This window comes from Dasypus novemcinctus, chromosome X, assembly GCF_030445035.2.
Source record: "Dasypus novemcinctus isolate mDasNov1 chromosome X, mDasNov1.1.hap2, whole genome shotgun sequence".
NCBI lineage: Eukaryota > Metazoa > Chordata > Mammalia > Cingulata > Dasypodidae > Dasypus > Dasypus novemcinctus.
The window spans coordinates 99,516,631-99,543,421 of record NC_080704.1 but is presented as its reverse complement, the minus strand read 5'-3'; the positions used below and the strand labels follow the sequence as shown (position 1 = coordinate 99,543,421).

The window sequence follows — 26,791 nt, the reverse complement described above, 5'->3', positions numbered from 1 at the left end:
AAGTTCTGGAATCACTTGCTAATTATTGGGTATAGGTACATGGATGTGTGTATACATCTGAGTATTTTAATGAAAATTCCACAGGATTCATTAGTTTCTCAAAAAGGTTTTTGAAATAAAATATTAAAAACCACTCATATATTAGTCTTATCTGATATTATGGTTGAGGAAATTGAAACCTAGAAAAGTGAAATGATTTGTACACTATCACAAAGAGGACATATGAAAGAGGTCATAATGGGTTTGAAATGCTGATAATTCTCTCTAGTCTGGTCCCTTCATCCTCCTCACCCAAATGTTTTGACTAATAGTACACAATCATAAGTATGTGTGGCACACAGTATATAAAACAAGTGTCTGTTGAACACTCAATGAGATAGCCAAAATCAACAGTAGAGTGTGTATTTGTCAGCCATGATCATAATAGATTAGGAGCCAATACAAATATTTGAAAATAGTCCCTTATGGCTGCTCCCCCCAAAATATAAACTCCTGAGTTTATCAAGCTCAGTGAAAAACACGCATAGAATCTCATATACACATTCACTGCTAGGGCAAGGTAAATTAGCACAACTCTTCTATAAAGCATTTGGCCTTTGAAAATTAATTCAAGAATGTTCACTGCAAATTTATTTATAATTGCGAAAACCTGAGAAATATCCAGATGTACAAGAAAAGACTGATAACAATATTCCTTCAAATCTAACATTTTAAAAATTAACATAGGAAAATTCTCATTAAGCTCCATGAAAAAAGAGGGGAGAGAGGGAGAGAGGGAGAGAGGGAGAGAGGGAGAGAGGGAGAGAGGGAGAGAGGGAGAGAGGGAGAGAGGGAGAGAGAAAGGTGCCAAATTAAAAAGTAAGTAAATCTTGGGTGATGTGATTGTGGATTCTTTTTTAAGATTTATTTATTTATTTATCCCCCCCCAACCGCCCCCATTGTCTGTTCTCTGTGTCCATTTGCTGTGTGTTCTTCTATATCTGCTTGTATTCTCATTAGTTGGTTCTGGGAACCAATCCTGGGACCCTTCAGAGTGGGAAAGAGGTGATCATTCTCCTGCACCACCTCAGCTCCCTGTTCTGCTACATCTCTTATTGTCTCTCCTCTGTGTGTCTTTTTGTTGTGTCATTTTCAGGTGGATACTCCTGCATGGAGCACCATGCACTCCCATGTGGGCCGGCACTCCCACATGGGCCAGGGCTCCATGTGGGCCAGCTCACCACGGGGGCCAGCTTGCATTCACCAGGAAGCCCTGGGCATTGAACCCTGGACCTCCTATATGGTAGACAGGAGCCCAACTGCTCAAGCAACAACTGTTTCCCGGTTGATTCATTTTTATTTGTCACTTATATAAGTTTCTAATTTACCATCAATAAGTGTGTATTACTCTTAAAACCAGAAAAGAATAAAATACAATAAATAATAAAAAGGTATTTATCTTTGAATATTGCCATAAATCTGTCCTGTGCTACAGAGTATAGTTATAAAATACATAATTGGAATTTGACACTTTTTAATTCCTTTAAAGAGAAGATAAATGAGTTCATCCTTGAATCTTACCAACAGTGGTTTAAAATAGGTATAAATAAAATTGCTTATTATAAGACCATGTAGCATAATATATTTCATGTGCAGGTTTTAAATCAACATTCAAAGATAGTTCCAAAAAAATAGCCAACTCCCAATCTAAGATTATATATAGTCGTTTCCTCAGCAATCCAGGGGGATAAACTTGATCACCTCACACTCTTTCTTAGCTCTAAGATCAGATGTATGAAAATACAAATTTATCTACTTTGATAGTCTTAAGAGGTCTCAAGTTACTGAAATAAGCCTGCATTTCTTTGTTCAAATCTCAGCACTAAGAATATAGTTATAATATTAATTAGACCCTATTATTCCTTTAATTTTTACAAAACTCCCAAGGTATTAACATAAACTGAATTGAAGGATTTCAGACAAACATGCTTCAAAGAGGCAAGGCATTGAGCTGTAACAACATAATGCTGTTTTTGTTTTTAAATGGGGCATTCAGTTTAAACTGAGTTCAGGGGTATTAAAATTCTTCAAATAAGTTAACATTTCCAATCACACAGGCAGAATTCTCATGATCATAATTAACAATTATTAACTATTGAGTACCTATGGACACAATAACTTACAAGGTATTAACAGAGGAAGTTCAGTGGGAGACCTAACTTTATGAAGTGACTACTATAGAAGAAGGGGGTAAAATGTAATCAGAACAACATAGAAGATTGTATTACATACCTATCAGATGAGTGAAATCTATGTCTAATCTTTGCCTATACTTGAAGTCTGGGTCCATACCACTGCAGTGCAGCACTATCTGTGAAACACACTCCTCAATTATTTTGTAATATTGTGGCCTATAAAAGGGAGAAAGAATTAATAAGTACCTTTTCTACCTATTCAAATCAATTTTCTTAAGAGATTCAGGAAGCTAAAGGAACCAAGTCTTTTATTAGCTCTGTTTAAAACAACAGCAACAATAACAACTAACCAACCTTTTAGTACTTATACCCTCTTAGGAGAAATAAGTCTAAACTTAAAGATGGTCTTGACATTATAGGCAAAACCCATTGTGATGTAATGTACAGATAACATTTAGTGACTTAATACTCTAGTTTGCTGAGATTAATGCTCGTGTTGAAAGAGACTTATCAACGTTATCTACTTACTTAAGATATTGTTCCTAAAGTCAGTGAAACCAGAACACCGGTTAGCCCTACATCAATGGATAAAAAATAGTTCTAGGCACCCATAAGTTCTTAATTTCAATAGGGCTGAGTTTCTTGGTATTAGGTGGCAAGCAAAGTCTTGAATTTATTACAGCACTTTTACACAAGATAGCTAGAAGAGCTTATAAAACTGGACTAAGCCACTGAGGTTACAGACTATTCCAAAGATCTACTTATGCAAATATTTTAAAAGATCCATTTTATAGAAGTATGCACACTTAATATTCATGGCTATAGCCTCACTTGTTCAAAGTGTCAAAAGTTTTAAAACATATTTTAATTCAGTAATCTATCAAGATAATTCAGGCTTCAAACATGACCACTTGCATACTGTAAAATTTTTAAAAAGCACTTCTTCCATTAAAATTTGAGAAAAATTTAGTATTTTATCAGTAGCTAATAGCTAAAACAGAGAAAAATTAGTGAGAAGCAGTATTTAAGACAAATAATGACATAAACATTCCTAGATCTAGTGAGCTGCTAACTACCCAACATACTGAAAATTTGAAATGAAGCAAAATGGATTCAAATTGCTCTTCTATGTCTTTAGTTATGGGGCTAGCACCAAGAATAAGAATAAATAGTTAATATATATTAGATATCTGGGCCTATTTCAAGTCATCATCAGGTCTAGGGAAAATAATATGAGCTTAGAATCTAAATCTAATTAACTACTCTTTTAGTAAATAAGGGCAACTTAATTGTTCTCTTTGAGGTCAGGTTAACAAGTGATATGGATGTTCTCAGGATGTAAAAGATGTGATAGCAGAGCATCTTATAACATATTCAAAGTTACTAAGAAATGGGCACAATATCCCTTTAATTGGCAGAATTTATTTTAGAAAACAATCATTTAAAATGAATTACCCTAGATTTTGACTCTGTGAGTTTCTTTATTCTACTTGACAGTGTCAGAAACTAGATTACCTATTACCAGGGGATGGCATGGGGATAAGGAGTAAGAAATTAAGGCTTAAAATGTGCAAGGTTCCCATTTGGATTGCTGGAAATGTTTTGGTAATTGATGGTAGTGATGGCAGCACAACATTGTGAACATAATTAACAACACTGAAATGTAGATCTTAATGTGATTAAAAGGGGACATGCTAGAATGTATATATGGTAACATATTGGAATCCTCATAAAATGCAGGTGGGAATGTACAATGGTGCAACCACTGTGGAAAATATTTGGGAACTTCCTCAATAAGTCATACACAGAATGAGCAGATGGTTCAGTAATTCAACTCCATCATATATATACATATGAATAAAGATATTCAAATAATTGTACACAAATATTCATAGCATCACTATTCACAAAAACCAACCACTGGAAAGAACCCAAATATCTATCACCTAATGATTGGATAACCAAAATATCTTATGTATTTACACTGGAATACTGTTCAGCCCTAAAAAGTAATGAAGCTATAACATGGACAAATCTCAAAAACATAGTAAGTGAAAGAAGCCAGATTAAAAAGGTCTCATTTTCTTCAAAATTCCATTTGTATGCAATATCCAGAATAGGTAAATGTATAGAGACAAAAATATTAATGATTGATAAGGGTTGACAGGAGTGGGAAATGGGGAATGGCTCCTTTTGTGGGTGCAAGCTTTCCTTTGGAGGTGATGAAATGCCCTGGAACTGGATAAAGCTGATATACAACATTGTGTGCAAAATGCCACCGATTTTACTCTTTAAAATGGTAAACTTTATGTTATGTGAATTAAATAAATAATAAAATGAATTGCTTAAAATTATTGCTTAAAAAGGACAGCATATAATTTAATATTTTTAACATTGGTCTATGACTCTATCACATCATGATGTCCATCAATTATTTGTATAGTTCCCTATCTTCCATTAGTTTTGTTCCATTACATTTGTTACAACTGTACCTGACCTCATGGCAGCCTTCCTTTTCCCTACAATCAAAAAGCTTCTGAGAAATCAGAGAACCTAGACTGCCAGAATTTCATGCAAATCAGTGTATGAAGGACAATGAAGTGTCTCTTAAATAGAGCTAAATATAAGATCACCAGTTTTGTAGGTAACTTCAGTCACTCAGAAAACTTTTCTTTCTGGATTTCAGATATGTTCTCACATATAGAGTCCAAAACTTCCAACTTTATGGATTATAATCACACTCACTTTCAAGAATTGTATTACTGGACATAAAACTGAAATATTAGCATTATTATTTTCTTATATATTAAGAGCACATCTATTATGAGGTAAATCCTATAAAAGAAAAATAAAACACTACTTATTAAAATGCAAAAGATACGAACTTAAAAGTTCTACCACAGAATCTTCAATGCTTACAACGTACTATTATACTATTATTTAACAAAGAAAACTCATCATGGGCCAATAAAATCTGTTAGATACCTTGCTACTAAAAGTTCTGTTGCTGAAGTACCCCAAATTTAAAAGAAGATTCTCTTTTCTGGCACAATTAAAAATAAATAAACACATTTTAAAATGTTACCTAAAATAGTCAAAGTTTTATACTCTATGTTTGCATATATGTATATTCTAACCAAGACCCACTACATTGTTCACTATCCCTAAATACAACTAAAACTATAAAAATAGTATTTTCCAAAAACATACCTGATATAATAATCATTTCTGATGAGCAAAAAATGTTGCAGAATGGATAATAAGTAATTTTCAGCCATAGTATCCTTCAACATATTATACAGGAGATGGTATACTTCGTTCATATCAGTGGAAAGTAAGTAAAGGAAAAAAAAATCAAAGATTCTTGATGAAACTTCCATCCATAACAAGCAGTTAAATTTTTTTAAACACTGATTTATCATTTTCTTTCCTTCATTTACAAGAACCAGTATTTTAAACATTTATATGAACAAATTTAATCTATGGAATTATTTTATCTTTTAACTAGAAGCAGACCGAATGAGAATTTCCAAGTCTATCTGACTGCCATAACCTAAAATGATCAGTTTAAATATTCATTTGATTTTAAAGTACAGATTATAGCTGATACTTCTGGCACAGCAATGTCATCAATGACTATGGTTTTCTCTTGATCTCCCTGTGGTTGTGATAGAGGCCCTATATTAATCATGCAAGCCACTGGTCCTCTACTTTCACTGCCACATAAGATAGAAGGCAAAACAAATACTTGGTGGACTACTAGGTCACAAAAGCAGCATTATTTTTTTCAGATGAAATACTCATTAAATCTGAAATTATTGTTTACCTTCATTTGTATTTCATTATTTGACAAAATATGGAGAATAAAGGTAATGGGTGTTGAAACATTTTTCTTGAGATGTAAAAGGAAGTAGAGCTTACATGCAATTAGAAACTACAGGTTTCAAGGATGGATTCACTTTTATAATAAAAGTTAGGGGCTGGATAAATAAATAAAGGTAAAAGAGGAGGCATAACCCCGCATCCTAAAAGTAACCTGAAATGTCAACATTTTCTTTTAAGTAGAATTAAGAATATGATGATACTGATTGAAGTGATGAATTTACAACTGTGATTATACCAAATACCATTGATGAACTGTATGCTTTATTAATATGTAACAATAAAATTGATTTGTGAAAAAAAAAAGAGAAATATCATAGGTTACTTCATAGACCCCATGTAAAGGTATTGTGTTAAAGTTTCATAAAGTCCTATAACTGGCCAAACAATGAATTCAAAACCAGCTTTATGATAAGTTTGGTTAAAAAGAGAAGTCTATATAAAGGCAGAAAGCAAAATATTTAATAATTAATATAAAATACATATAATATTAAAGAAACTTGTGCAGGCTGGTGTCACTAATGATGGATAAGAAATTATTAGAAATTATTCCTTATAATAATAACACTCAGATACTCACTACGCACACACTTATCCAATACCTATGTGTAAGAAATTTTGATGGGAAGATAGGAGAAAAAAGATGAAATATAACATTTCTGCCCTCAACCCCATAAGGGCAGAGAAATATTACTTCCAGTGTGGGTGGGGGTAGGGGGTGGGGATTAGAAGGGGAAGAAGAGTTCAGAAAGAAAAAGTCAAGCTTCAAAGTTACTTTGGCTCTAAAGTATTTCAGAACTTTCCCAAATCCCTAAGTAAAAAATTTAATAGATGGGAAACAAATAGCCAGCAACACTATGACAACAATCTCTTACATATAATAAAATAATTTCATAAAAAACTGTTGCCAAACGAAGATTATATGCCATTTGTATTTCATTCAGATCCTTCTACCACATAGCCTTGTTATAGCCAAATACTATTGTATTTAAATATTTTTTTTGCTAAGGAAACAAATTTGTATAAGAAATAAGTCATTTGTTTGAACAGAATTATATCTCTAAGTCATTGGAGCACAATTAAATAAACTGAAAAAGTATATTACTTATAGACATATATGAACTCAGTGAACTTTCCCCCGAAAATCCTTATCTGTAAAGTAAACTGCCTTAGCCTCTTGTCTATCCAAGACCATTGAGCAGAGTATACTTATAGCACAGCAAGCCATTGTGCAGATTTCTGTACAGTCAGTGTAAACTATCAGGACAGTTTACAATTCCTCCGCATGAATCTCAGGGACAGCATCATAGTGAAGTAATTATGTAAATGAAAGGATATGAATTGGGCTGGCAGACAAGAACTCTAATATCACCCACAAATCCCTCTTTCACAATACATGCAAAATTATGTTTGTGGCTTTTCAAAAGGATATTCCATTTCTGCTCGAATGTCATTGAGACGGTGTGATAATTCAGTTAAGTCATCCTCTTTGTTCTCATCAAATACTTTCAATTGAATATCAAGCTCATCGTTATCTTTTTCTTTTAGATCCTAAATATAAATAAAAAACTTAATAGACAAATAACAGTTTGATGACAGAATACTTTGATAAGAAAGGTCATAACACTATTATTCCTTTGCACACAGAAGAATTTCAAACTTTAACACAGGAACCTCGTTTCCTAAAAGAAGGAAATGTAGCTAAGTTTTTCTATTTCAAAATAAAAGAACCACATTGAAATCATTATTATTTTCTTTCCATGCCCCAGGTTTTGATTATTCACCCACAAAAAACTATCACTTTTACAATAGGAAAAAAAAACCTAATTGTTAAGAACTCAAATTAAATGCTGTCATTTTAACTAAACACACTAATGAAAGAACATAAAAGAACTAATGCAGTTAGAACCCTCACATAAGCCTTTGGCAAAAAATGCAAATATATATTAGGACCAATTGTATTAATGGGGAACAAATGAAAGGATATATTCAAGCATAACAGTCCCAGGTATGGTGTGAGAAGTTGTATAAACAAATATACTTTAAATGATATTTTGTGATTTTAAAGCGAAAAGGTTTTAGGATTTTTTATCAAGTTATATGCCTAGTCTCCTCCCTTACTTTTCATTTTTGCTTAGTCTAATCACCAAATACAAACTTGGGCATAAATGATTTGTTTTTGTAATACATTATGAGCACATGCATTACAAACTTCTGAGAATTTTCAAAATAATAATATAAAAAAACGTTGTGAAGCATGCCACACTAGAGATTGTTGGGCTTAATATATGTCACCTGGAAGATCTTTTAACATGTGTCCATTAAGGTTCGGCTTTCAAAAACCAAATCAATAATCACAAATATGAATGCTCAAGGCAGACACCAGAAGTGGTACTAAGATGTTCAGAGCTGAGTTTGAACTCTTAAAGAATATGCATGCATGGTGTACTTTAAATTAAGTAGATAAAAGAAAATAGGATGTATTTCTTGTTTCTCTTTTTATTCAAAAGAACAATTATAAATGAAGGTATAACAGCTACTATTAAAGCCAAAACCAATTTTAAAGCAACTTCTAGATGTTCATTTCCAAATATTCACATACATAATAATTTACTGAAATTTACTAATAGGGCATACGAAAACACTTTATTAATCTATTTCTAATAATTTTCATATAAAATTTATAAAAATAAATGTATTTACACTTAGTTTCCTCTTCAGTAATAACTGTTTTTTGCCTCCTTACTCACTTTGAAGGGGAATGAAGAAATTTACTTGAATTGAAAATAATCTAACACTATGGGTCATGTTATCAAGTGATTTCTTAACTCTACTCAGAAAACATCAGAAACCAGTCCCAAACAATACCCTTATCATTGTATAAACAATATTTCATACATTTTATTACAGAATATGGGCATTTTTACTTATTTGTATGTCACAATGTGTGCTCTCTTAGATATCCACCATAAAACTTGGACACATTCAAATATATTTGAAAAGCAGAAAAATTGAAGTTAAACACTTTTATTTAATTAGCATCAGAACTTTATAAAACATGGAAATCGGTCTGCATTATTAAAATATTTTCAGTGAAACTGCCTGATAAATATATGTATATATACACGTATGAATATATATATATATAAATAAACTGCCTTTCAATCAAATGTTAAACCTTGAAAGAGATATCCATACATTCGTGGTAAAATATTTTAATGAAATAATAAATATAATTATATAGCATAAATAACAATACATATATCCTACAAAAGAAAATGGAAATTCATCACTAAAATGTTATATTTTAAAATGTTAAATATCATAAAATTACAGAATTACATTATGAATTATGTGAAATATTGAAAATATTTTTGATATTCTTTAAATAGATGTGCTGAATAGATACTGAACCGTTTTTGCAGGTTCCCTGAAACATATAGTTAAGTTTCTGTGATAAAGTCAACTTCAAAGGAAGTCAAAGTCCATTACCAGCACAATCCTGATTACTAGTCAAGCAATTAAAATTGTGTCCTCAAAAGAATAAGAAAGGAATTGTCCATTTTTTCAAACAGGTAAAGAGTACCCACTGCCCAGTTTCTTACTATCTTCTTTCTTTATATATCTGACTTACCTAATATTTACTTCATTTAACTAAAATGTCAGATAAAGAAAACGATAAGTAGTCAATGTAAGTCAAGTATAGAGCAAATACTATTTCAAAAAATCTGTATAGACTCTGATTTATTGGACTTACCCCATTCAGCTAACATGAAGTTGAAGAATGTAAACCACCACACCATGGAGCCAAGAGTGCCTACAACTGAAAGCAGGAGGATTGCATCCAGCATCCATATGGAATCTAAGCCCCTTCTTGACAAAGATGTGGAATGGACACAACCAATCCAAGGTCCACAGGATAGAGGAATACAGTAAGGATTAGAGTGGACTTATTGATATTTTATTCATGAACTATTGTGGTTAGTAATCGAAGAAAATGTGGCATTGGTGTGGAAAAAGTGGCCATGGTGGCTGCTGGGGATGGGGAATGGGAGGAAGAGATGAGATGTGGAGGCATTTTCAGGACTTGGAGTTGTCCTGGGTGGTGCTGCAGGGACAATTACCGCACATTGTAGATCCTCCCATGGCCCACTGGGTGGAACATGGGAGAGTGTGGGCTATGATGTGGACCATTGACCATGAGGTGCAGCAATGCCCAGAGATGTATTCACCAAATGCAATGGATGTGTCATGATAATGGGGGAGAGTGTTGCTGTGGAGGGGAGTGGTGGGGTGGGGAAGTGGGGGGTGAATAGGGACCTCATATATTTTGAATGTAATATTTTTTAAAAATGACTTAAAAAAATAAAAAATAAAATAAAATGGCAAAAAAAAAAACCTGTATAGTATGTAACACCTCATTAATTCCAAATTAACAGGGCAAACTTATCAAAAGTGAATTTTCCAGATAAATTAAGTATATCCCTTTAAACACCAAAGTAATAATCATGGGGATGGGAGGGATGAAGACTATGAAAATAATTTTCTTATAGAATATAATTAAAATAACTGCTCTTGTCTCAAGGATCCTAATAAATTGTTATGAAAAAAAGCTTTCATTTTGCTCCAGTATTATGATGGTCTCAGGGGCTACTGAAATACTAAAAACTATTCTGCCCTAACATTTACTGGTTCCAGATAAGTATAAATTTTAATCCGTGTACCAATTATTAATATTTGCCCTAGCCACATCTGTTTTTCTGCCTTAGATATGCTATATTCTAGAAAATTAGGAATCTCCCCTTGTTAGAATTGTGTATAAAGTAAGAATAAATAGGTAAAAAAAGTGTAAGGATTTTAAAGACTCATTTATGAATATATTATTAAGCTTTATAGCATGTGTAAAAGATGTAAAATGTTGCAATAAATTCTAGAGGTTTTTCATTTAAATATTTAATTAGTGAATTTTTTATGGATGACAAAAGTAATTTACATGTTAGGTACAACTAGAATAAATTGAAGTTTGATCCTTCCGTCTTTTGCTCTAAATTGTGACAATAAAAGTCCAATGACAATAACAGTAGTAGTAGTATAATCTATGGTATTAAAGAATGATCTGCAATTTTCTCAGGGATCATCTGCCTATACTCTGGTTCTTATTTTGTATGTAAGAATTATGTGGGTAGGGTTGTTTTCCCAAACCAAACATGCCTGCTCTACCTCCAGATGATTTTGACAGTCTCTTTTTGGGGGGATATGCCCTACCTCGTAGTTGAGAATCAGAACCATATTTAGCTACTGTTATGAACACAATGGATCCCATATTTCCAATGACTTGGAAAGAAAAAAATTAAGAAGCCCAGTGGGGTTTTCCTTCTATTCTGAAAATTTAAGAGCAGAAACATGACACTTTTCACTTTTCCTTGGGGATCACTGAAATCTGAGAAAAAGGGCATATTGAAAAGATGTGATAAAGAAAACTGTATCGGAAGCATATTTTAAGAATACATACATTAAGGAGTACATAGTACCAAAGAGGCTGTATTTAGGGCTAGATGGTCAATGAGAAAATGTAACTTAGAAACACTAATGTAAAATCTTAGCTATCGGTGTAGTCAAACGATTAACACACTATGATACCACCGAGTCTAACAGAGATTAATACACCCAGACCAAAAATTCAAAAAGTAAGAACAAGTGCTACCAAACCATATCTTTTCTGAAAAGATGAGGACTAAAATAAGTTAAAGAGGACTCACAGTTTTCTTGACCAACTATTGAGAAAACAAATCTTCAACTATAAATAGACAGAGGGAAATTTAAAAAATGGAAAAGTAATAGTGATAACTAAGGCAGAAAGCATGGCGTATTAGTAAATGAGTAGAGAATATTAAGGAGATCCTGAAGCCGGCATGATTCCAAAGATATTTCCTCCCTCAAAAACAGAGAATCAGGAAGCAGACTTGGCCCAATGGATAGGGCGTCTTCCTACGACTTGGGAAGTCCACGGTTCAAACCTCGGGCCTCCTTGACCCATGTGGAGCTGGCCCACGCAGAGTGCTGATGTGCACAAAGAGTGCCCTGCCACACGGGGGTGTCCCCTGCATAGGGGAGCCCCACACGCAAGGAGTACAACCTGTAAGGAGAGCTGCCCAGCGCGAAAGAAAGTGCAGCCTGCCCAAGAATGGAGCTGTACACAGGGAGAGCTGACACAACAAGATGATGCAACAAAAAGAAACACAGATTCCTGGTGACACTGATAAGGATAGAAGTGGTCACAGAAGAAAGCACAACGAATGGACACAGGGAGCAGACAACTGGGGGGGGGGGAAAGGGGAGAGAAATTAAAAAATAAGTAAATAAATAAATCTTTTAAAAAAACACAAAAAACAGAACCAATCTAACTGAGGACAAGTGAGGAAATCAATGAAAAGGCAATTAACAAACTAGAATCAAGACTACAGCATTATCAATCTTTTCATGGGAGAGATCAGTGAAAAAAAAAACAAGAAAAAGCATACGTTACAAACACTCTAACTGGTGAATGTGCCTTCCTTAATTGCATATTGAATCTCTATACCAGCGACTTAAATTAAATTGCTGCTTTGATTCACTGAAACCAATTCCTTAGGTTTTAACGTCAATAATTAAAGAACCACTGAACGTGAGGGTGACATAGAAATTTCTAAAACCTGGTAAAAACACCATCATACATATGATAACGATGAGCTTCAATTACTTTCACTTAGGACCATCAGACAAGTTACAGAAACATGCCACACACTGATTCCTCACCAAGAAATGACCTGATTTTGGTCTTTCTTGTAAACCAGTTCTTACATACATAGTTATTGACATCTCTTTGGTTTTCTTTCTCAGACCATTTATTTTTCTCCCTTATTTTTACTTTTTTTTCAGGTATATTCTAAGTAGCTCCAATAAAGAAATTAGTGAGATTCTACCAGTCTCCTTAAACAATGGCATGGTCTTGAATGAAGTTACACTTCAATTAACATACTTCATAAAATATAAAGCCACAAAAGTTGTATTTGTATTTATAGAATAAGTGTGCTCATTTATCTCTGATCAAGTCTATGTAGTTATTTCAAAAATTGTATTTTGAACACTAGCATAGTTAGTATAAATATTCACATCTAATTTAAGAAATAAAATTCTTTTCCTTAAAAGAATTCCTAAACCATTATAAAGACAGTATCATTCTTAAGTAATGTGTCTAGAATATACTAATGTAAATTTTATGCACACTTATGCTGAACATGAATGAAAGCAATCTTTTATTGAATAGAAAAGCAAAAAAATTTAAATGAAAATGAAACTGCAAAAATACAGTAGTCTTTTATGTTGTCAATACTCACTACTGGAGGAAAAAAAAAAAAAAAAGAAGTGCCCTTTTGAAGACAAAAGTGCCCTTAATGGAAAATGTGGGAGGCGTAGGGAGTGGGGCATATGGGAATCCCCTATATTTTTCTTGTAACATTTATGTAATCTAAGTATCTTTTTTTTTTAATGTAAAAAGCACATTTTTAAAAAGTGTTCTTAATGAAGACAAAAAACTCACATCACTTCTAGACACATATTTAATTCTGAAACATCAGTTGTATAAAGTGTTGATATTATTGAAATATTTAAAAGATTACAAAATGTCTAATGCTTTACAAAAAGAAAACAGCAAGGCATATTTGTTTATTTTATGTCAAAAATTTTTGTGTAAAGAGAGAAAAATATCAGTCAACATAATAAATATATGTACTCAACTTACTGGTAACATTGTTTTTAGTCCAGAACGGAGGAATTCATTCCTCAAATGAATTCGAAAATCAAGCTCATAAGGAGAAGTGACAAGGGCATTTATAAACTGCATGCAGGCCACCTACAAATACAAAGTAAACTTGGTTAAAAAAATTATTTTATTTGAAATATTTTTACTTAATGCATTCAGATAATTATTCTCATTTTTCCATTCACTAAAGGCTTACATACATATTTTGTAATCTCTAAGAAATGAAAATATTTCTACAGTCATAATGATAAATATGACTTAAGATTATAAACAGTAAAACTAATAATAAAATGTCTAACATCTAGAATAATTCTAAGGAAGATATGATCAAAGGTCAAATATTGCTATGCTTTGCTAAACAACATAAAGGAAAATTAAACTCCCTCTGAGAAACCAAAACTTTCAAAAGTATACATATAGAAGATGACAAAATGTTATTTTTCATGTCCAGTTGTCCTCAGAGGCACTTGGACTCAATTCAATACTTACCTCAATTTCTAAACTTTTCTAAAAAAGCCAAATAAAGTTATATAAAAGTACCTTGATATTAAGCAGGGAAGAGTGATAACTTAGAGGAATTATGAAATTGATTTGTACTCTCTCCACCCTCTTATTGAAATGGATTTATACAAAATATACAGAGTATTAAAATATATAATTAAGATGATTATCATATTAAGTATGAAAAAATTAATGCAAGTGAAATATGATCAACCAAAAGGCTCTGTGGCTCCAATACTAATGTGCATTACATAATAACATAAATATGTGGGTTGGTTTACATGTGAAGGTGTTTATTAATTATATTGACACTGGAATATAAATTTGGCTTTTCTTACCTTTTAATTTTGAGCTTCCCTACTAAAAAGGGGGACTTACTTTCTGGTACTTGCAAGCTAGAAGGTAATGAACAAAATGCTAATTGCCAGCTGTTCCATAGATTATTTTTAATAGCATTTTTGGAAAATGCTACTCACTTCAAAGGCAACTTGCTAATAGTTTAATTGAAAACCTGCACATTTAAATTGATTAAAGTAGGCAACCAGTAGTATTCAATTGCTTACTACAAGGACTCCTGGAAAATACCAGATTTAGTAAAGCTGCTAGGTATATATAAAAGACTCAAATAAATCAATAGTTCTTATAGGAAAAATGCAACATCAAAACAAAAATAATTCAGATATCTTTTGACTTGACTTATCCTTGAACTGTTATTATGATAAAGTTATTTTCCCAACGTATGGATAAAAGATTTAAGAAATTAATTTTACTTTGGTATATATATCATTTGCATTCAAGCAGCTTTTTGGGAGATTCACCCATCTATCTCATATCCAGGTTCAAAAGTCAAAAGTTGTATGCTTTAAAGGGGATGATTCAGGTTGTTGCTAAAAATGCTAAATACTTAAATGACACTTGAACAATGCAATCCAATTTCTACAAATTTTCAAATATCAAGAAAAAACACTTGAAGAATTTACTAATTGCTATAGGCTTGGTATAACCTTAAAAGACACACTAGCTAAATTACGATGAAGATTATGCCTTAATAGATAACATAAGTCTCCTATGTACAAAAAGAAAATAAGCAAAATTTTTATCAGATAGTTTACATACTGTACATGTCCATAACTATATTATCATTGCATTTGCTTCAATGGTCCCTGTTATGTTACAACTTTGACATGACCGAACAAGCCAAAGTACATGTCCAATCCAAAATTAATAGACACAAAAGTTGTCATTGTTAGGATTGTTTTAGTCAGAAGAAATTCCAGCTTAATGGCTTGTATTAGTACTGTATGAGTGAAGATAACATTTCTGTAAGAACAGAATAATCAGTCTTGCTATTGTACTTTATACAAATGAAAGTACTTAGGTCAGGAGACTTTAAAAAAATAAGTTAATCATAAATGTTTCACAACAATGGAAGGTGATGGTGGAGGGATGATGTATGGGACCCATGATGGTATGCATATTTATTTTGTAAGTTTACAACTTTTACTATATACTTACTGTTTATGTTTGGTTCATGTATGAATGATATACTTCAATAAAAATTCTTTAAGAAAGTCAATAAAATGAATGCCTCTATCAACACCAAAATAAGTTTACATTTAATAAAACAAATGCTACAATGCTATTATTCATCTTGCATATAATATATGAATATATAACTGCATAATTTTAAAAATGAAGTTATATCCATTGACTAGAGCATAAAATGAGTAGAAAACCCTTTGAAGTCAGTGGTTAAACACTGAAATATACGAGTTTATCAACACATTTTGTATTGTATCAAATTGTCAGATACATAATTACAAATAACATAATATGAATAAATAGTCATAACACCATGATATTTTACAACATAATCTTCTAAGCAATATTCTTTGTGAAATATTTACATTGTGTGTATGGGGAGTGGGAAAGTTAGCTGAATCATTTCCATTCTTTTATGCTACTACACAATCACTGCCTTTTCAGAAAACAGGAACAAAATAAACACAAACTGGGAATATTTTATACAATTTTTAAATACAAATTAAATTTTTAAAAAGATAATTAGCTCGAAGGACAGGAAATATTAATTATAAAAAGGAAATACCCATTGAATAGATTCTGAATTCATAGCTAAATACAGAATGCCAAACTATTAACATCATTAATAATTATTATTATTGTTAGTTACCAGACAATGTATTAGGAGCCTTACTTAATTCATCATCTAATCTTATCCTCATTACAACCATGTGAGGTAAGTATTATTATATCATTTTACTCCAAATGCAGAGTAATTTCCAACACATCTGATGACTAATAAACTCCATATATATATATATAACAAAAGATGGATAAAATAATAAAATTTGACATGTTTATCAGGCTTACTGGGAATATAGCACTGAACCTATAGTTTAATTGGAAAAATGCCCTAATATTATAACAATATGCTATCTAGTATCAAAGGTTGTCATCATGAGATATTACTGAATACAAAAAAAAAAAAAAAGGAACAGTAGAAGGCAGTTCCTGGAATGGATTACATTCCAATTCATACATATCCTGAACAGCGGTGTATGAACAGCATCCTATCATCCAAAATGTATGCTCTCTTCTCTCCTCTCTTTTCTTTCCTGTTACCCCACTCATATGCACACACACAAACACACACACATGAGACATGCTATTCAATACAGGTTATAATTCAAACTTAGTTATAATTCAAACTTAAATTAAATAAAATTTTTAAAAAATAAAAATTTAGTTCTTCAGCTGCACTAGCCATACTTCAAGCGCTCAATAGCCCAAGTAGCTACAAACTACAATATTGGGCAGCACAGATACAGAACATTCTCATCATATCAGAAAGTTCTGTGAGACAGCACTGCACTGAAGATTTTCAAGGAATAAAAAAAAAAAAAAACAGAAGAAGGCTTTTGGCCTTATCTCTTAATTGAAGTTCTACAGAAATACAAAACTTGTTGCTGAATAATTAAAGTTTCAAAACTGGTATGCTCAACTTCGAAGTATATAAATCTTTAAGACCATGACTGAACTCTATTGTCCTCTTTCAATGAAAATCAATATGCTTAAAAAAAATCCACCTCCCCATAGACAATAAAGAATCATAGGATTTTAGAGCTAAGGAGTATATAAAACACTCTTGTCCAATAGGCTCATTTAAAGGTAAAGAAATGGAAAACATAGAAAGACTGGATAATTTGCCCTTGGTCAGAAAGCTGGAAAGTCACAAAGCTGAGATTAGAACTCAGGCTTTGCAACTTATAACTTTGCATTCTTTCTAGCACACTCTAATGCATAAACCTGGCCTTGCTGAATAGCATTTCTCCTCATACTAGAAACAAAACGAATTTTTTTGAATTGAATGGCACAAAGTCCATTATCCTGAAGTCATTATCCTGATTCCTTTTGTTGCTAAATTTTTTAAGATGGCTTTAAGTTTCAAAACAGTCTGTCATACCTATTTGTTTTAAATACTGCTTCCATGAGAATTAAAATTTAAAAATCACACAAAATCAAGTTTTCTCCATTATGAATAAATATACTAAGCGAAGACCACAATTCTCATTTTTAATTATTAAAAATATCAGTTTATTTATTTGCATTTTAGTTTTATTGAAATATATTCACACACCATACAATCTATTCAAAGTGTACAAAGTGTACAAGCAATGTGTTAATATAATCACAGCGTTGTACATTCCATCACAATAAATTTCAGAACATATTCATTACCTCAAAAACACCATACCCTCTATTATTGACACAGCTTTGGAGTAGTAACTTTGTTACAGGCAATGAACTAAAATATTACTTTTAACTATAGTCCATACTTTGTATTAGGTGTATTTTTTCCCAAATACCACCCTATTATTGACAGATATATAACCTTATAATAGTGACATATGATTGTACTAGTTCATGAAAGAACGTTCTTATTTATTTTATTAAGCAATCACTGTTCACAACAGTGTTTTCGGTATTATACAGTCCCATGTTTATTTTTTAATTAGAAAAGGTGTAGATTTACAGAAAAGTCATGCAAAAAATACAATTTCATCATATTTGCATTTTGATTCATCACCTTGTCATAAAGAAACATTTGCATATAATCTAAATAGCCTACTAAAAAAAGCATAATTGTGTATAAATAAAAACAACCAACTTTGCCCATGTGATAAAGCATCCAATAACTTCTAGCATGAATAATTATCTAGTAAAACTAAATTACTAACAGTTTCTTTACCACATTATAATCTTCCTTTACTATAATAGCATATTCTGTTTCTGGAATAGTCATGTACATTCTTTACTCAATTCACAGGGTGCTATTGTCTTTATTTAGGGGAGGAAGGGGTGCATAGAGAGTAGTACATCATAAAACAGATCGTAAACTCTCAAAAGGCAAGGCTCATTTGTATTTGTTAGGATTTTCTTTTTATCCCTTAACAGCCCCCAGTAAAATGATTAAAATTTAGTGGGTAAATATCATTTAAATATTTGAAACTTTATTGGCATGAGGTAAGTCATTACAAAAATAAACTGCTTTCAGATTCTTGCCTAAGTGAAAGAGAAGGAAATATATTTAAATGTGAAATATCTTCTCAAATTTATTAGAAAAATGTCAGAACCTTTTATTTACTTTAACTTACCGGCTTTGAAAACTAAATAAACACCTATTTGTTTGATCGCAATTCAAAGGACTATGGAGTACAATAACTGCCAACTCTAGGGCATTCTCATATTATCCATACTGCCATTAGCTGTGACAAACTGTACTTTTAAAATTTTATTGACACTGTCACATACTTGACCTTATTAAGCACATTGTTAACATTAACAAGGTCTTTCTTTATCCTAGCCAAGCAGGAATTAGAAAAAATGTTGGTTTAAATCAAAATAAGTACCAACTAAGAAAGGTACAGATGTACACATCAAGTTTAGTAAAGAACTGGAGAAGAATTCCCGGGTAAAAGGAATGGTATGGAGGTAGAGGCATGAAAGACTATAACATCTTCAGGAAGACAAGACAGCAGTATGACTGGACCAAAGACTATACGTAGAGGAGTGGTGAAATACAAGGCTAGAGAGAAAAGCCAAATAATTACGCATTTTGTGCAGGCTATTATTAGACTTAACTCCTAGTAGCTATGGGAAGCCATTGTATGATTTTATACAGCAATATGACAAGATTTGCATTTCAGATAGATAACTACTTGATATGATTTGGAACATGATTTTAAAAGGGCTAGAATGGAGGGTAGAAGATATTTAAGAATGCAGTGAAAAAATATGAGTCGGAACCAGCAATATGGCCAAGGAGTAAGGAGCTCCTACAGACAGCTCCTACTACAGGGCAGTTAGCAAACACCCAGAGCTATCTGGAGCTAGCTGAAGCACCTGTTTGGGGGCTCCAGGAGGCCAGAAGAGCATCCTGCAACATCCTTGGGGGAACAGAAGGAGGAGACTGCCCATCTGCAAAGAAGTCTCATAAGCAGAGCACTCCACGCCACGTACGCCAGTGCCCATCCTCCACTGGAGGCACAAGCCGCCCCGGGAGCTGTTCCTCGGCTATAATTGAAATCTTCAATTCCCCAAAACCAGGGAGGAAGAGACGGTTGAGAACCAATTTCAGCTATGATGAGGAAATTCAGTGGCCTACAGTATAATCCTGAGAACAGCTGAAGTTTGAGCCTGTCCAAGTCAGAAAGAGGTGGGAGCTGCCATCTTAACTCCCGCCTGGTATGAGGGGATGGGGGGTAGATAGAATATCCCAGAGCTTTTGGGGACCGGCTACATTCCATCCAGGTCATATTGCAGGTCTAGCCTAGGCCCCAGTGCCATGTCCAGCAGGAAGGAAGCTGCAGGGATCTGCGCGAGCCTCTCTGGGAAATTGCCAGCCAAGCCTCAGAGGCCCATGGTCATCCTACTCTGGTGGCACAAGCTGCCCCAGGAACTCTTCTGTGATGGGAATTGGAAACGCCATTTCCCAGAAACAAGGGAGAAGTAGATGGTTGGCTACCGATTTCGGCTACTGCATGGGAGACATGACTGACTAAGAGATAACTCTGGCAACAGCTGGGGTGTGAATTGGCCCTGGTCCCAGAGAGGATGGTGGCGGCCATTCTTATTCCATCCCCAGCCTGAGGGAAAGCCGGGCTGACTGAAACTCTCAGTGTCCCCAGGAACCAGTTTCTTTCACGCAGATCAGCCTGCAGCTCTAGCCTAGGATTCAGCACCGCCTCTGGCAGGGAGGAGGCTGAGGAGCCCTGTACCAGCCTATATAGGTAACTGCAGGTTACTTTGGCTGACATAGACTGAAAATCAGAAGTCTACCAGAGCAACTGCGGTCATCTTGGACCTGCAGTGCATAGACTGCTGCCCACACCAGCAGCTCCATCCCTGCCCCAGGCAGGGGAGAAAAGGATATGAAGCTTCATCAGTCTCTCTGGAGAGTCTAGGCCTGCACGTGGATGATTCTACATAGCTGTGACTCTGTCCCTACCCCTTGCAAAGGAGAAAGTTGGAAGAAACTTCATTGGTCCCTGGTGCAATGAGGGCAGCTTGAGCTTCCACAGCTTACAGCACCAACTACATGCTTGGCTCCTACAGCATAACCAGCAAGGGAGAAATGATAGGAAGCCCTAAAATAAAGAGAAAAACTGCACCCAGAAAAAATATTCTAGTGAACCAGACAGGAAGACACCAACAAAAAATTGCAATCCACACCAAAAAACAGGAAGCTATGGCCCAGTTAAAGGAAGAAGATGAGCCTCCAGATGACATAAGGGAGTTGAGACAACTAATCATAGATGTTCAAACAAATCTCCTTAATAAATACAATGAGATGGCTAATGAGATTAAGGATATTAAGAAAACATTGGAGGAGCACAAAGATGAATTTGAAAGCATACACAGAAAAATAGTAGATCTTTTGGGAATGAAAGGTACAATCAACGAAATTTTCAAAAACACTGGAATCATATAATAGCAGATTTGAAGAGGCAGAAGAAAGGATTAGTGAGCTTGAAGAAATGGCCTCTGAAAGTGAACATATAAAAGAACAGATGAAGAAAAGAATGGAAAAAATCGAAGAAGGTCTCAGGGAATGCAAACATACGTAGAATGGGTGTCCTAGAAGGAGAAGAGGAGGGAATAAGGGCAGAAGGAATATTTGAAGAAACAATGGTCAAAAACTTTCCAACCCTATTGAAGGGCAAAGATATCCATGCCCAAGAAGCACAATGTACTCCCATGCGAAAAAATACAAATAGATCAACTCCAAGACACAACTCATCAGAATGTCAAAGGCCAAAGACAGAGAGAATTCTGAGAGCAGCAAGAGAAAAGCAATGCATAACATATAAGGGATATCCAATAAGATTAAGTGCTGATTTCTCACCAGAAACCATGGAGGCAAGAAGACGGTGGTCTGATATATTTAAAATTCTACATGAGAAAATCTTCCAGCCAAGAATCTTATATCCAGCAAGACTGTCTTTCAAAAATGAGGGCGAAAGTAGGATATTCACAGGTAAACAGAACAGAGAGAATTTCTAAGCAAGAGACCAGATTTTCAGGAAACACTAAAGGGTGTACTAGAGTCTGAAAAGAAAAGACAGGAGAGAAGGGCCTGGAAGAGGGTCTAGAAATGAAGATTTTATCAATACAAGTAACTAAAAGTGTCAAAAGAGTGGTGAAAATAAAATATGACAGATAAAACTCAAATAGGAATAAACTTAACCAATGATGTAAAGCACTTGTATTCGGAAGACTGCAACTCAATGTTAAAAGAAATCAAAAAAGCCCTAAATAACTGGAAGAACATTCCATACTCATGGATTAGAAGACTAAATATCATTAGGTTGTCAATTCTATTCAAACTGATATATAGATTTAATGCAACCCCAATAAAAGTAACACCAGCATTAAAGAAAAACTTGAAAAGATGATTAAATTTATTTGGAAGGATAAGGTAGTCCTGAATAGCCAGAAACATCATAAAAAGGAAAAGTGAACCCTCATCTCCAGATTTTAAATGTTAATACCTACCTATAGTGGTAAAAACAGCATGGTACTAACCTAAAGATAGACACGATAGACCAATGGAACCAAATTTATGGTTCAGAAACAGACCCTCACAGGTATGGTCAAGTGATTTTTGATTAGCCTGTGAAACACACACAGTTCGGGCAGAACAGTCTGTTCAACAAAAGGTTCTGAAAGAATTGGACATACATAGCTGAAAGAAGGAAAGAGGATCCCTATCTCACTCCTTATCCATAAATTAACTCAAAATGGATCAAAAAAACAAAATTAAAGCAAGAACCATAAAACTTATAGAAGAAATTATTGGAAAATATCCTCAAGACCTGGTGATAGGTGGTGGATTCTTAAAGGAGATAAGAAAAGGACTGAGTAGACCACTGACGTTTAATGTATTTAGAAGTTTTAATTAGTTTTACTGTAAAATTGTGGAAATGTATAGCATGGATGGTAACACACAGTGACTCACAGCTCGTTTATAAATGGGGATGTGACTGAAAATTTTAGTCTAGTTATGTAAATGTCAATTGACAGAATGCTTGAGAATTATCTAGGAACTGGATAGCACAGTAACCCAAAAGGTGGGTGAGAATTGTGGTTGATTTGTTAGCTAGAACAAATGTATATCACTACTGCAGGGTTGGGAATGTGGAGAAGCATGGGAAAAATACAGCGGGGGTGACCTATAGACTGTGGTTAGTAGTAGTAATATAATATTCTTGTGTCTATGCAAAAGATGTACTGTGTTGATACTGAGGTAGTATGGAAAATATGAGCCAAATGTACACTATGGACATGGTAATAATCAGATGATATTATTTTATCTATAGCAAATGACACACCACATTTTGGTGTATTGATGGAGGGGTGTTTCTTGGGAATTCTGCACATGTGCATGTTTGGTTTATAAATTTACAACTTTTGTCATAAAAAAATATATTTAAAAAATAATAATAGGGTGGGTTGGGGGAAAAACACACCAAATGTAAGATAAAAACTATGATTAGCAGTAAGATTTTGATAGTGTCCTTTCATAGTTTGTAACAAACGTCTCATGACAATGCAAGGAGTTGGTGGAGGGTTGATGTATGGGACCCCTGTATGATGCTACACATGTCTGCATTGTAAGTTCACAACTTTTACTATACATTGTTTATGTATATTCTTATATAAAAGATATAAAGATAATAATAATCGGATAGGTTCGGGGAAAAATACTTTGTTTAGTAGTAATATTTTGACAATGATCTTTAATCATTAGTTTAAAAGGTTTAAAAACAATGCAAGTTATTGGTGATAAGGTGAGATGTTATATATGTTTGTTTGATGTTATATGTTTGTTTTGTAAGTTCACAACTATTATACACTTACTGTTTATGTATGACTGATATAATTCAATAAATTAAAAAAAGAGAGAAAAAAATGAGTCATGTTAATGCCATGAATTAAAAATCTGACAGCAGGGGTGGAGAGGAAGGGATACTATACTTAGGAAGGGAAATTCAACACTAAGAAAGAAAAATTGAAAAGATTTTGTCACTGATGGAATGGTGGATAGAGTAAGAGTGGATTGGAAGATGACTAGTATGTTTCTGGTTTATGCTATTTGGTAGAAAATACTAAGGATACCCAGGACAGGGAAAATAAAAAAGGCCAGTCAATGTTGGATCGGGGATAGGAGATGGAAAGAGAAGGAAGAAGAAAAGGAAGACAAGTACAGTTAAGGACAATATTGATTGAAATCCAGTCAGTAGGCAGCTGAACATATGGAGTCTGTGATTCAGAAGAAATTTGGAACCTAAGAAGAGTTCAGAGAGAGAACTAGTTGATGTCATGAGAATGGATGGGACTTCCTAAGGACAATGTACATAATGAATAAAGCTACAGACCAAAGGACTGAGGATCAAGCTCTAGGAATTAGGAAATGTAAGGGCCAAGCACGAAAATAGGAGATTTTAAAGGAAACATGGAGAAAAACAGAACTTAGTGTCTTGGAAGTCAAGAAGAAAGAGAGATTTGATAAAGGAGTAATCATAGAAGCCAATAACAGCCTCAAAACTATATATTGCTTTTTATATTCTAGAGGTCACTGGTGGTCATCATTACCAAAAATGATAAGATTTAACTATTATTCAGCTTTGAAACAGATTTAAAATAGTTATCCTCCAAGTCAGAAGTTATGTTTTGCAATTGCAGAAAAATGATTACCTTCTTTAAATATCTCTATAGAACCCCACATTGTAGTTTTTCTATTTTCGAAATGGTAGTAATGTAACTGTCAGTAAACAGATCAAGTTTCCTAAGTAATATCACACATTTGCTCAACCCTTAATACTTAAGATACTCATCTACTTTTCAACAAATATTCTCCTTATTCCTAAACTGCACTGTCTTGTTTTATTATAAACCTACCTCTACTGAGAAATGATAAATGATTTGTTCAAAGCCACTTCCACATTGTCAATGGTATGGGTGCACTAATAACGAATTTACAAGTATGATTAGAGAAAAATTGCAAGTCTTGAGCAGCACTGTGGAAATAATCAAGCTACATGGAATCAGCCCGTATATCCAAGCTTTTGTCTATTTAAGCACTGCCTGTTTTCATAAGGAAGTCTTTCTGAAATGACTTGCATAATTCCCACCTTAAACAAAATGTACTTGATATAATTTAGCCTTTCTTTCTTGATTTAGGGGCATCATTACATATGTGAGTTTGTGAGCGATGCTGTGACACCGAGATGCCCTCAGGAGCTACTGAGGCATGTAGGTCTATTTATCCTGACATTAGGTGAAACCAAATGTTACAATTTTTTGTACTCCAGATTCAGTCTTTTATTATGTTCCTATTTCCTCCCTTGCTTTCAGAACATCAGTTGTCACTTCTTCATGATCTCAGCACACAGACTGGAATAAACCTTCTCCCAACCTTCCAACCTGTGTTTCTAGACTGCTTTGGATGGAAAACAGGATCACGCTCAAGCCTAGAGTGCCTACAACTGAAAGCAGGAGGATTGCATCCAGTATCCATGTGGAATCTGAGCCTCCTCTTGACATAGAGATGCCACGGACATAACCAATCCAAGGTCCACAGAGAAAAGGTGGCATTGGAGTGCAGTGGGAAAAGTGGACATGGTGGCTGATATGGGTATGGGGAATGGCAGGAAGAGATGAGATGTAGAGGCGCCTTTGGGACTTAAGAGTTGCCCTGGATGGTGCTGCAGGGGCAATCACCGGACATTGTAAATCCTCCCAGGGCCCACTGGATGGAATGTGGGAGAGTATGGGCCATGATGTGGACCATTGACTGTGAGATGCAGAGATGCCCAGAGATGTACTTACCAAATGCAATGGATGTATCATGATGATGGGAGGGAGTGTTGCTGGGGGGGGAATGGTGGGGTGGGGGTGGTGGGGTTGAATGGGACCTCATATTGTTTTTTTAATGTAATATTTTTACAAAATCAATAAAAAAAAAAAGAAAGAAAAGAAAAGAAAAAAAAAAAAGACAGCATGCGGAAAAAGAGTAAAATAGGCTCTGAGTAAAGGCCAAATGGTAGATCTCACCATAAGGCTTATTTGATGGACTGGGTGACATATCTGTAGGCTGCTACGGTTTTTTATTTTATTTCTATTTTGGTTATCGGTTATGTTCCAAAATGATAAATCTATCAAATCAATGACCTGGATAAGTGAACCTATCACATATTCAATAAAGTACATATTTACTGCTATGTTTTCAAGTAATACATTAACCACAACATGCACAAATGTTAGTAAATCTTTTCTTAAATGTATTAAATCATGCTAAACATAGTTCTACACATAACTCCTGAAATACTTTAAGACATGGCACCTTTCAAACTAGTAACAGCCTATAAAGACAGGGTCTGTTTTTATAATACATCATTGGACATTAAATATACAACTTTCTATATCTATAAACAAATATTATTAATGCTCAGTGTATCCCAGCTTTTCCTGTTGGGTTATATAGAATTTAGTTGTAACAATATGTTCACATTCCTTCACTCATGCCTTCTTTCTTGAAGTGACTGGCATACTATTATAGCCTCTATTTTTACCTACTAGAAGCCTTTCTTCTTCCCTCCTACCTCACCATAATATATATCAGCAAAGACAATTTCCTAGAAAATTACTACTTATCCTTCAAGACTCAATTTAAATTCCATGTCATCACTGAATTCTTCCCAGACTTATACAAGACATGCATACCTATTGCCAAACTCTTTGTGATCTCATTAAACCTTACTGGAGAAAAAGGGATATGGATGGGGAATGGTAGACATTTCAAGTAAAGGGATCTGCAGGATCAAATGTATGAAGGTATTTTAAAAGGTCT

General features: G+C 33.9%; 1 protein-coding gene across 10 annotated transcripts in view; it reads right to left on the bottom strand.

The window, feature by feature from the left end:
• The window catches only part of DIAPH2 (diaphanous related formin 2), a 1,008,307-nt gene that overhangs the window by 701,154 nt on the left and 280,362 nt on the right, over positions 1-26,791 (bottom strand). For all 10 annotated transcript variants that reach the window (XR_009184437.2, XM_004477009.4, XM_004477011.4 and 7 more), the window contains 4 exons: positions 13,837-13,947; positions 7,489-7,607; positions 5,385-5,501; positions 2,272-2,390 (listed from right to left, as the gene is read on the bottom strand). Coding sequence is in view for 9 of the 10 variants with exons in the window: in XM_004477009.4 (XP_004477066.1) it covers positions 2,272-2,390; positions 5,385-5,501; positions 7,489-7,607; positions 13,837-13,947 (466 nt within the window). In the remaining variant the exon portion in view is untranslated. The remainder of the gene's footprint in view (positions 1-2,271; positions 2,391-5,384; positions 5,502-7,488; positions 7,608-13,836; positions 13,948-26,791) is intronic.